Below are 13086 nucleotides of genomic sequence, written 5' to 3'. Positions count from 1 at the left end.
ACAGTTCCTGGCACATAGTAAGTGCTTAATGGTATTTGCTAACGTCTGTCCTCCCCCGCTGTAGACTGTAAGCTCATTGTGGGCAGAGAATGTGTCTGTTGTTGTATTATACTCTCCCAAGTGCTTAGTACAGTGCTTTGCACATGGTAAGCGCTCAGAAAATACGACTGAATGAATAAGTGAATGAATGAAAAATTAATCAGGTCAGACGCAATCCCTCCCACAGACTAAGTAGGAGGGAGAACAGGTATTAAATCCCCACTTTACAGCTGATTAAACAAGCACAGGGAAGCTGTGAGTTACCCATGGTCTCACAGCAGGTAAGTGGCTGGGCCAGACTTAGAACCCAAGTCCTTCTGAGTCCCAGGTCTGTGCCCTTTCCAATAGGCCACGCTGCATCTCCATTTAGTTCTTGATTTATTCCTAGAAGAAATCTGCTCAGATCAGGAACAGGATGTCAAAACAGCACTTTGCATTAAGAAGATGAGACCCTAAAGAAACTTTACCTAGGAGATTAGAGAAGTATTTAATGTGACTCGTGACAATATCCTTAGAAAAAAATCCCACTCAACCTCTTTCTCCTTCTCATGTCCCCATGTGGGACAGGGACTTTGTCCAACCCAAGTTGCTTGTATCCACCCCAGCGCTTAATATAGTGCTTGGCACATAATAAGCACTTAAATACTATAATTATTATTAATATAATTATTAATTATTTATGGCTCTGGCACCGTGGTCTAACTGGGACCTAATTCTACCAATGAGGGAAAGTGAATTTCATATTCCAGAGAGAGGTGCATGAACGTACTTCTTTTCCCGTGGCATTAACTGAAAGAGTTACTTCACTTGCCCTCAGTGAACAATTTACTGTCTCTTCTTTCCTAGAATCAGATACAATATGACTTCATTTCGCCATGAACTCCTTCCAGTCTGCTTGGAATGTACTCCAGGGTTCTCAGAAGCACTTTTCTCTCCCAAAGACTGCTGGGCTCATTAGCTCTGAGAAATCTCTTAGGAAGTCCTTTCACTTCTGATCACATTTTCCCATCAGAGTGACAGTGAGCCCCATGTGGGACAGAGACTGCAACCAACCTGATTATCTTATATCTGCCCCAGTGCTTAGTACAGTGCTTGGCACACAGGAAGCGCTGAACAAATACTTGTACAAGTGTACAGTGCAAGTGTGTGACCTAAACTGATATTTCCACATAAAAAGTGAGATACCTACAGAAGACTCCACACCAAAAACAGAAGCACTTTAGTTAAAAGCAGTTTCCAATCCCAGCAGCCTACTTCGGCCTAGAGGAAAAACAGCTACCAAAAAGCACTGCATAATCTGTTATCGGGGTTGTTGTTTTTTTCCGCTTTTATTTCCAAACTTGTCCTGGCTGGATGAAATAATGTTCCCCTAAGAAATCCTCTGCTTAATCTGCAGCTTTGAACCTATCTGCTTTTTGAAACACTAACTCACAATACAGAGGGAATTCAGAGGTAAGAAGATTACCACATTTGTAAATAGCCTGGAAATCCAAATTCATTGCATTAAGTGACCAGAACAGGCCAAGCAGGTATTTTTCAGACATCTGGCACCTTCTCTGGGAGGGAGAGGGGAAAACCCAACTAGAGGCAGATCAGCTGATCATGAAAAGAGCACAGGCCTAGGAGTCAGAGGACCAAGGTTCAAATTCTAGCTCTGCCACTCGCCTGCTGTGTGTCCTTGGGCAAGTACTTCTCGGTGCCTCAATTTCCTCACTGGGATTCCATATTTGTTCTCCTTTTCCTCTAGACTGTTAACCCCCTGTGGAACAGGGACTGTATCCTACCTGATTATCTTGAACCTGCCCCAGAGCTTAGAACTCGTCCCCTAGTAAGCACTTAATAGAAGTCACACAGAAAATCACAGAAATCACATAGAAATCACAAAGGCTGTGAGGCTCCTTAGGGTGTATGGGTCTACTTGGGATGCAGGCTACCCATGAGATGACCATTTTGATCCTTTTTAACACCTAAAATTACTCATCTCTATGGTCATGAATGTGCCTCAGAGGCAGCTTGACTTCATGACACAAATGGTCTCACATGTGTCAAACTTTCCCTTAACCTACCCTTCTCCCAGCAGCTAGTCCTCACCCCTGTAGTTCCCAGCCTGACAACTCCCCAAAAGAAAAGCAATCTACCACAGCACTTAACCCATTTCCATTTTCTCTTTCCATTTGGAGGTTGATTCATTAGGGGAAGAGCCAGAGCACAGAGGTAAGTCAGTAGCTTACAACGGGACTTTCCTGTCTGTTCCAGGACTGATTCATGTCTACCCAAACCCTCAGGAGTTTATGAGAAAACATCCAGCCCGGGGCTCCTTAGGGAATGAGAGAGAAGGGGTGCCAAACTGTTCCTCACAAGCACCCAGGACTGGCAAAAGGTCTGTCTGGGTTGGGGTGAGGACCTGAAAACCAGCACCCCATCTATCACAGGCAAGGAGGGAGGGAGAAGGGTCAAAAGCCACAATGTCTGTCCACTCAGGAATCTTTGGATCTGGGTGACTCCGACTGCTCCTGGCTGTTGCCTGCCAAGATGAGCGTCGAACCCCATCTTCCCCCAGAAAGGAAATGGTCATCCAATACCACTGGACAACTCCTTTAACGCTCCTAGAAGGTCAGTGTGATTTGTCTGTGGCATGTTTCCTTGTGGTCCCCAACACGCTCTAAAAACTGAGCAGGGTTCTTCCTGGAGAGATCTCACCCTTCACCAGCACAGCTGGCAGCATCAGAGCTCTCCTTCCTCCCTTCCCAGAGCTGACCAGCCGCTCCTAGTGTCCCGTGCCATCCAGGGAGGTGGCAACCACATGGAGTCATCAAGCCTGCATGATGAGGGTGAGGAGAGCCGCGTAGCCCAACAGCCCGTGACCAAAGCAGGGGGCCGAGCATCTGCGGTCGAACCCTTCCCACCCTGAAGAGAGAGGGCCGCCCAGGCCTTCTGGCAGGGAGCTGTTGATGGATGCTTCGGGGGCATCGGTTACCTCCTCACCCGAGGCACGGGGCAACAGCAGCTGGGAGAGGAGAAAGCGGAACCTGCTCTCTGTTGTGGAGGGAGGCACTCCTGTCAGGGCAGCAACGGTGGAGGAGGAGGAGGTGAGGTTCAATTCCATGGGGTCCAGGCAGAAGCCCTCAGGGGACTGGGGGAAGTCTACTTGGCTCAGGTCCAAGCCAGCCACCGAGGATGGGGAGGCGCAAGGGACGTCCCGGACCAGGCCATAGCCCTCCATCCACTCCTTCAGCCACTCGAGGCGGCAGTCGCACGCCCAGGGGTTCCGGAAAAGGTACAGACGGCCCAGGAAGTAGACCGGACGGAAGACCCGCCAGGGCAGGGAGGTCAGGCGGTTACCGTTGAGGTGCAGGGCGACGAGGCCTGTGAGGTTCTCAAAGGCCCCTTCCTCGATGTGGCCGATGCGGTTCCGGTCCAGGTAGAGCACCTCGAGCTCTGCCAGGTCCCGGAACCAGGAGGCGGCCACGTGCCCCAGGCAGTTCCCGCCCAGGTTGAGCACCCTGAGCCGGCCAAGGCCCTGGAAGGCGTGGGCCGGCAGTTGGGCCAACAGGTTGTCGTCGAGGCAGAGGTGGTCCAGGGCGCCACAGTCGCGGAAGGCCCGGCCATGCAGGACTCCGATGCGGTTGCTCTGCAGGTTGAGAGAGCGCAGCCCACGCAGGCCCTGCAGGGAATTGGAGGCCACTGCCTCCAGCTGGTTCCTCGCCAGGTCCAGACGGGTCAGGTTCTCCAGGCCCCAGAGGGCCCCGGGTGGGCGACGGAAGCGGTTCTGGAAGACGGAGAGCTCCCGCAGGGCAGGCAGGTCGACCAGAAGCCGGTCGGAGATGCCAAAGAGGTTGCAGTGGGCCAAATCCAGCCGGGCGAGGTGGCCCAGGCCAGCGAAGGTGCGGGGGTGCAGGGAGCGGATGGAGGGGTTGTGGGCCAGTCTGAGCTCTGCCAGGTTGGGCAGCCCCCTGAAGGCCCCAGGAGTGATGAAAGAGAGGTTGCTGTGGCTCAGGGAGAGGCGGCGGAGGGAGGGCAGCGTCCCGAACGCCCGCTCGGCCAGGAAGCGGATGGCGTTCCTGTCCAGGATGAGGGCCGAGGCCTCAAAGGGCAGCTCGGCCGGGACCTGAAGCAGCCCGGCCCCAGTGCACAGCACAGAGCAGCCCCGCTCCCAGGGGCATGCGCAGCCCGCAGGGCAGACCCGCGTGCATCCCCGTGCCCCCCGTGCCAGAGGGAGCCACAGGGCAGCTGGCGGAGGGGCAGATGGATGACAAGGGGGAGATGCAGGGGCCACAAATGAAGGTGGGGAGAAGCCAGGAGCAAGAGAGATGGGGAGAGAGAAAGAGAGACAAAACAGGACCAATTAGCAATGAACCATAATGATATTTGTGGCATTCGTTAAGCACTCTACCAAGGAGCGTGGCACAGTGGATAGAGCATGGGCCTGGGAGAGAAGGTCATGGCTTCTAATCCCAGCTCCACCACTTTGCTGTGTGACCTTGGGCAAGTCACTTCACTTCTCTTGGCCTCAGTTACCTCATCTGTAAAATGGGAGTTGAGACTGGGAGCCCCTTTTGGGGCCTGTGCCCAACCCTATTTGCTTGTATCCACCCCAGTGCTTAGTACAGTGCCTGGCACATAGTAAGTGCTTAGCAAATACCATAATTAATGATTATTTACACACTGAGGTAGATTCCAGATCATCAGGTCCCACAGGGGGCTCTCAGTCTAGGAGGGAGGGAGAACAGGCATTGACTCCATATTTTACAGATGAGAAAACTGAGGCCCCGGCAAGTTAAGTGGCTGGCTCAAGGTCCCCCCAACATGGTTCCTTCTCTTTTAACATTGCCCACATGACACGACAGGCACAGAGGTCCCGGGCTAAGGACAAGAGTTGCACAGGGTCGGGGGGCTCCCCTCGAACTCAGGGGGGCTGGGGCTTCTGCTCGGCCTCACTATCTTCTCTAGGTCCAAGGATTGGCTGTCCTGGCCTGTTTCAGGCCATGGATGAAGTGAGGCAGTGGTCAGCGGGGATCCATGTCAGATCTGGGCCCCTACCTCACTGCCTCTCAGGGAGATGCAGGCTCTCTGCTTCGGGCCTAACCCAAACACTAGCACAGCCCTAGTCCCAACCCCCAGCCCGTACTCTCATCACCCTTTGGGTGGGGTGTGGAGGGTGATGGAGCGGGGACAGGTTCCCAGAAGTCTTGCATGTGGCCGTTGGATGACCCCAGAAGGGGGAGGTAGCCCCTTTCTTCTCAGGAGGCACAGTGGCCAAGGTGAGCAAAAACCTACTGCCTCCCTTCAAACCCAGGTCCTGCCGCAGAGCTACGGGGACTTGAAAATTATCACTTCCTATTGGAGATTTTTAAAAGGATGAGAGGTAACATGATTCTTTTCCCTGAGTGCGCCTCTTGAAGTGGAAAAAAAAAAATCAGTCAGCGCTCTCAGGGTTGTGACTGGCAGGGGGTTGAAGTGATTGGCTGCATGGGAAATGACTTTCTAGAGCAATTTAACAGTGGGTAGTTTTTTAAAAAAGGACAATACTGTCATCGTAAAGAGGCTCCATTCCAAATCCCCTTCAGCCTGTATGATTTTAACACCTAAAGTGACATTTATAGGTTTACTTTTCTAACGGATTTAGGAAGGCCAATGTCTACGCCCATACTCAAGACTTCCTTGAGAGACCGCCTCCCTGCCCTTCACTCTTCCGCCTCCGCAACCCTCTCTCCCTCCTCCCGGTGGCTGGTGTCTTCTCCCTTTGATTAGAGCTACTTTCTCCAGTGGAAAGACAGAACACTACCCTTCCCCCAAACAAAGCTGTGTTCAACCTGGTCTTCATTCGCCTGTGAAAGGCCATGTTGAGTTAGAAATGGCTGTTCGATTTCAGAACAGGAAGAGCCAGGGCTAGCAGTGGCCTCTAAGAATGCAGCTTTGCTTAAAAGCCCAAACGTTTCCCCAGGGAGGCTATGGGTCGCAGCATTCTCAGGGTGGAAAGGGCTGCAGAGGAATAATAATAATGGTATTTACTAAGTGCTTATTATGTCAGGCACTGTACTAAGCACTGGGGTGGATACAAGCAAATTGGGCTCACAGTCAATCCCCATTTTACAGCTGAGGGAATTGAGACACAGAGAAGTGAAGTGATTTACCTAAGGTCACACAGCAGATAAGTGGCGGGCCCAGGATTAAAACCCTCATCCTTCTGACTGCCAGGCCTGTGCTTTATCCATTAGGGCACACTGCTTCTGGCTACCACCGGGTCTCTTTCGAGGAAGAAAAGTGACCTTTGATACTAACGATAAATTGTGGTATTGGTTAAAATTTCTGAGTTTCCTTGTGGGTAGAAATCATGTTTACCAAATCTATTGTACTCTACCAAGTGCCTAGTTCAGTGCTCTAGTCACAGTAAGCGTTTAACAAATACCTCTGCTTGATTGATTCCCTGCAGCTTGTCAGAATTTTGTGGCTTAAGTGTATAATAATTATGGTATCTGTTACGCCCTATGTGCCAAGCAGTGTACGAAGCACTAGAGTAGATAATCAGGTCTAATCAGGACACAGTCTCTGTCCCCCATGATGCTCACAGGGAGGGAGAACAGGTGTTGATTCCCTAGTCTACAGATGAGGAAATTGAGGCACAGGGAAGTTGAGTGATATTCCGAAGGTCACATAGCAATCAACTGACAGAGTTGGGATTAGAACCCAGGTCCTCTGACAGTCAGGCCTGTGCTCTTTCCACTAAACCACACTCTGGTTTGTCATCAGTGTGTGCTGCAGAGTCTGTGGAGAGCAACGGGTCCTAACCCTTGCTTAGTTTCCCTGGGCGACCATCATCGACTGTTTGTTCTCCTTCCCCCTTAGACAGTAAGCCCCATGGGGGATAGGAGCCTTTTTTTTAAATGGAGCCCTCAGGCCATTTTTAAAGGATTTTCTCCAAGGGAGAGCAATGCTTATAGCTGTGGGGGTTGTGGGTGGCATGGCTTATTGTATAGAGTATAGCCTGGGAGTCAGAAGGCCCTGGGTTCTAATGCCAACAACTCACCACACGTCTGGTCTCTGACCTTGGGCATGTTACCTTATCTGTAAAATGGCGATAAGAGTGCGAGCCCCATGTGGGACAAGGACTGTGTCCAACCTGATTAATTTATATCTCCCCCAGCATTTAGAACAATGCTTGCCACATAGTAAGCACTTAACAAATACCATACTTATTATTAATAATAATAATAATAATAAAGGCCACTTGGTTACTCACCATTGAAGAGAGTGGCTAACATCCCCCTGGTTCAGGTGTGGCTTCTCAGGACAGGCAGCCAGGAGTCAGAACCCTACATGGAACAAGACAAAGCACAAGGTCAAGTCTTTTTTCCACCTGCTCCCTCCCATCCTACTCCGGGTATCACAGGAAATCAGGATTAAACGTCCCTCCTGCCTCCAGAAGTCTCTACCTTTTGGCTCCTTCCCTTTCACTTTCCACTCACTCAACCAAGCATATTTACTGAGCATTTCCTGTATGCAGAGCACTTTCCCCTTGGGTTTGGGTTCAAAAAAATAGTCTATCATTGGAGAAGTGGTCTGGCCACTGCAAACTTGTACTTCCCAAGTGCTTAGTACAGTGCTCTGCACACAGTAAGCGCTCAATCAATCATATTTACTGAGCGCTTACTGTGTGCAGAGCACTGTACTAAGCACTTGGGAAGTACAAGTTATTCAACATCTAGAGACAGTCCCTACCCAACAGTGGGCTCACAGTCTAAAAGGGGGAGACAGAGAACAAAACCAAACATACCAACAAAATAAAATAAATAGAATAAATACGATTGATTGATTGATTGATTGATCTGGGGGCTTATTCCTAAGTCCAAAACAACTGCCTCCTCTTAATAGTGGTATTCCCGGCTTTCCCAGAGGCGGAGAAGGGCAGAGCTTTTCCTCGCAAATGGAGAAGTCCAGCCGAGGTGTTGTTTACCGGTTCGTGCTGGACATCGCGTTCCATCAGCTGCGGGGTCCCATCCTCCTTCCTGCTCTAGCGGAGGGTGAGGGAGGGAATGGGGACTGAGGCAGTGGTTAGGCTTTTTTTCCTGGAAGAGCTCAGATTTAATGGCAGGGAAAGCCTCTGTCAGATCAGATTAGCAGGGATGGAACGCTAGGCCTGTGCTAGGCTCTAAAGCAGAGATGGGTTTTGCTGACAAACCAAACTGCTTTTTTTCGGTTCCATCACCCTTTGTCCTCGCCCCATTCTCTCTCCTATGTCCTTTCTCCTCCTCCCTGCTCTCCACCTCCCCCTTCTCCCCCCTAAAATGGTCACCCTGAAATTGGCTCTGAGCCATCACGATAGGATTTGAAAACAAAATCACCATCCCTTGACAGATCCATCTATTGGCAGCGCACACTAGATGAATTTAATTCTGTTTTCCAGTTCACATGAGCTTCCAATTTCATGTAATTGCACTAGCTGTGATGGACGATCTCTCTCCGGCAGAGCGAGACGCCCCCTCTGCACCTCAGCAAGGCAGTGGGTCATAGACTGGGGGCAACTTTCTGCCCAGGCCATGCCCAGTCTACAAGGGTACCAGCCCCTGGTACTCCCAGACTGCTCATCTCTGCTGAATCCAGTGCTCTGCACACAGTAAGCCCTAAATAAATGCTATTGAATGAATCCTTACCTTGTGGTGCTTTTTGGGAGAGGGAGGGGAGGGAAGATGGAGGGGGGGGGGAGTCAAGGACTAGATTTGTCATGGCCCTGGCTGTGAGCCTTTTGTTCTAATAGCCTGGCAGCTTGGACTACCAGCTGCCTAACATCTCTACTGATGGGAGTGGGAAAGCTGTCGGGCAAGGGGAGAGTTTTCGCTCTCCTTCCTCTACCAAGCAACCTCTCTCCACTTCCAGCGGAACAGGAAGCTGGGCTCAGTGGTGGCAGTGGCCGGGTCCATAGCACAAATATCCCATCCCTTCCCTCGTCCCCACAAACTTCAATGGATTTCAGGCAGTCAGCAACAGTGCCCCTAGAGAGTTGCCCTGCAGGAACTTTAATCCCCATTTCCCATCCCTTCCCTCGTCCCCACAAACTTCAATGGATTTCAGGCAGTCAGCAACAGTGACCCCAGAGAGTTGCCCTGCAGGAACTTTAATCCCCATTTTAGAGATGGGAAAACCGAGTCCTAGGAAAGTGAAGTGTCTTGCCCAAAGCCTTACCACAATCAAGTGGCAAAGCTGGCATAAGAACCCAGATCCTCTGCCCCCCCAGGCCCTTGCTCTTTCCACTGTGTACCCTAATTTCCTCAGATAGAGCTCCATTCAAAGGTAAAAGCTAGCCTTCTTGCCCCTTCAGCGACCTTCAATCTGACCCCGAGGTGCAGTCAATTCATCCAGGCTTGGAAAACAAATTGTAGCCGAAACCTGTCTGCCGCTTTTTATGAAAGGACAAAGAGCTGTGTAAGAAGGCAAGAGGAAATGTAGGCCACACGAGTTCTTCTTCAGCAGCAAGCCCCTTCTCAAGCCTCTGGTGGCCCCACACACTCTCCCAAATACCTGCCATCATCATCAATCATCAATCGTATTTATTGAGTGCTTACTGTGTGCAGAGCACTGTACTAAGCGCTTAGGACGTACAAGCTGGCAACATATAGAGACAGTCCCTACCCAACAGTGGGCTGCCACTTTTCCGAGCCTAGAGATTCGGCCACCGCGGCCACCTGCCCTCAGCCCGTTGTTGGGTAGGGACCGTCTCTATTATAATGCCAACTTATACTTCCCAAGCGCTTAGTACAGTGCTCTGCACACCATAATTGCTCAATAAATACGATTGAAGGAATATCACTAGGGATTTGTGGGGGCAAAGCAGGGCCCGAGTGTGCCGGTCAGCGGCTACTTGAGGAACGCCCAGCAGAGGGCACTGAAGGAGCGTGGCTTGCCCAAGGCTCTCAATTCTGTCAAACCCTTGTCAGAAATGGGGGGAAGGGGAGAGGGAAATTTCCCTTGTGTGAGCATTTGTGGAGCCTGTGCGAAGCCTGACGGGGATATGAGTGAGAAGAAGCTGTGTTTTGGGGTGGGTTTTTCTTTCCTCCCTAATATTGTCCTGTAGAGGATCCTTTGATCGCCTTTTTGGTGAGGCGAGCCTAGGCCCAACAGCCTAGCACTTCTAATTTCCCAACCAGGTTTTTGAGCAGAATTCAGGTTTTTTTGGTTTTTTTAAACTGGCATTTATTAAGCGCTTACTATGTGCAAAGCACTGTTCTAAGTGCTGCGGAGGTAACAAGGTAATCAGGTTGTCCCACGGGGGGGCTCACATTAATCCCCATTTTCCAGATGAGGGAACTGAGGCCCAGAGAAGTGAAGTAACTTGCCCAGTCACACAGCTAAGTGGCGGAGCCGGGATTTGAACCCATGACCTCTGACTCCAAAGCTGGGGCTCTTTCCACTGAGCCATGCTGCTTCTGTGAGCCCCAGTTTGTGAACTGGGCACCGTCAGAAGCGAATTTGTCCCACCCGGGGCTGGAGTCCCAGGCCCTGTCCCTCTCCCCTCCAAACCCCGGCAGAATCAGTCGTATTGAGTGCTTACTGTGTGCAGAGCACTGTACTAAGTGCTTGGGAAGTACAAGTTGGCAACATATAGAGCCAGTCCCTACCCAACAGTGGGCTCACAGTCTAGAAGCATCTTGCTTCCTCCCACTGGGCCTCCATTTCATCACTCTGCTTTCATTCATTCATTCATTCAATCGTATTTATTGAGCGCTTACTGTGTGCAGAGCACTGTACTAAGCGCTTGGGAAGTACAAGTTGGCAACATATAGAGCCGGTCCCTACCCGACAGTGGGCTCACAGTCTAGAAGCATCTTGCTTCCTCCCACCAGGCCTCCATTTCATCACTCTGCTTTCGGCTCTATCTGGACTATCTGGTTCTTCCTGCAATTGCTATGGCAACCAGCCTAGCCCTTCCTCTCTCCCTCCCTCTTTCCTAGGTGCCTCGGGAAAGCAGAGACATCACGTCAGGATAAAAGGCGCTTCCTAAGGCTTGCTGTGCAAAAAAAAAAAAAAAAAAAATGAAAGGTAGCTGCCTCTTTACCTCAACCTGGCTCTACCAACGTGATTAGCTTGTAATAATAATAATGGTATTGTTTAAATGCTTAATATGTGCCAAGTGCCGGGGTAGATACAAGGAAATCAGGTTGGGCACGGTCCCTGTCCCGTGTGGGGCTCACAGTCTTAATCCCCATTTTACAGACGAGGTAACAGACACAGAGAGTGAAATGATTTGCCCAAGGTCACACAGCAGACAAGTGGCAGAGCCGGGATTAGAAAACCTTCTGAATCCCAGACCAGTGCTCTATCCACTACGGTATGCTGCTTCTCTTGGATCTACCCGGCATTTAGAACAGAGCTTGATAATAATAATAATAATAGTAATGATGACATTTATTAAGTGCTTACTATGTGCAAAGCGCTGTTCTAAGTGCTGGGGATCAGCACAAGGTGATCAGGTTGTCCTCCAGGGGGCTCACAGTCTTAATCCCCATTTTACAGATGAGATAACTGAGGCACAGAGAAGTGAAGAGACTTGCCCAAAGTCACACAGCGTGGCTCCGTGGAAAGAGCACGGGCTTTGGAGTCAGAGGTCATGGGTTCAAATCCCGGCTCCGCCAATTGTCAGCTGTGTGACTTTGGGCAAGTCACTTCACTTCTCTGGGCCTCAATTCCCTCATCTGTAAAAATGGGGATGAAGACTGTGAGCCCCCGTGGGGCAACCTGATCACCTTGTAACCTCCCCAGCGCTTAGAACAGTGCTTTGCACATAGTAAGCGCTTAATAAATGCTATCATTATTATTATTATTATTATTAAGTGGCGGAGCAAGATTTGAACCCATGACCTCTGACTCCAAAACCCGGGCTCTTTCCACTGAGCCATACTGCTGCTCTATGTGTATGTACTTGTAAGTACATACTCAAGTATGCACTTGATACATAGTAAGCGCCTGACAAAGACCATAGGCTACTCAATAATATCAGCTGAAGCTGCCAAGGGCAGTTTGAGTTCTTGACCTGCTTAGAAATCTTCAACTCAAAGCCACTTATCTTCATTAGCCCAATTTTTACAAGGCTCAGCCACTACATAGCCACCTCTGCAAAACAGCTTTGGTGAATCACTGGTGAGTGATTCACAGTCTTCTAGACTGTGAGCCCACTGTTGGGTAGGGACTGTCTCTATATGTTGCCAACTTGTACTTCCCAAGCGCTTAGTACAGTGCTCTGCACACAGTAAGCGCTCAATAAATACGATTGATTGATTGGTGAGGGACAGCCTTCTTTACTTATCTCTGCATTGTCTTTGACTCCCCCCTTTCTTTCATCCCTCATATTCCACCTGTCTGGAAAATGTCGGGCCTGGGAGCCAGAAGGATTTGGGTCTTAATCCTAGCTCTGCCACTTGGCTGTTGGGCAAATCACTTCACTTCTCCAGGACTCAGTTACCTCATCTGTAAAATGGGGATTGAGACTGTGAGCCCCATGTGGGACGGGGGCTGTGTCCAACCCAATTAACTTGTACTTAGAACAGCACTTGGCACGTAGTAAGAGCTTAACAAATACCATAATTATTATTACCTGCCGGAAAAAAAGCCCATTCCTCTTCAGCCAAGCAGCCACCACACTGGTCCAGACCCCTGTCATAACTACTGCATCAATCTTCTGACTGGTGGCCCAGCCGCCAATCTCTTCCCTCTTCTGTCTGTCCACTGTCTGGTTCATTTTCCTAAAATCTCTCTCTGCTCACAATTTTCACTCATCAAAAAATCACATACAGTTGCCCATTCCTCTCTGCATCAAGCACTCCTCCTCCAGGAGTTTCCTCCCCGATTGATTTCTAATCTCCTGTCCCCATTTCCCCCAACTGACATTTTGGGATTTCCACAGGTGCAGTCTCCAGTAGTACTGATAAACATATCTTTATTCTCTCTCTTACTTCTGCCTACCAGTAATTGATTTTAGTGTGTCTCCCCCATTAGACTGCAGACTCTCTGAGGGCCAGGATCATCTTTTAATTCTGCCGTACACTCCCAAGCGTT

The 13086-nt window shown here is 50.1% G+C and overlaps 1 protein-coding gene across 1 annotated transcript; it reads right to left on the bottom strand.

Annotated features, from left to right (window-relative positions):
* Nucleotides 1-2851: 2851 nt before the first annotated feature.
* NYX (nyctalopin) lies at nt 2852-9064 on the bottom strand. Its single transcript, XM_038760126.1, is given in 4 exon segments — nt 2852-4269; nt 7280-7352; nt 7994-8050; nt 8813-9064. Coding segments are annotated over 4 exon segments (1800 nt in total).
* Nucleotides 9065-13086: the final 4022 nt, after the last annotated feature.

The sequence above is a fragment of the Tachyglossus aculeatus genome, chromosome 18 (assembly GCF_015852505.1).
Source record: "Tachyglossus aculeatus isolate mTacAcu1 chromosome 18, mTacAcu1.pri, whole genome shotgun sequence".
Lineage (NCBI taxonomy): Eukaryota > Metazoa > Chordata > Mammalia > Monotremata > Tachyglossidae > Tachyglossus > Tachyglossus aculeatus.
The sequence above is the reverse complement of the archived record's forward strand: the minus strand, read 5'-3'. Positions and strand labels throughout refer to the sequence as shown.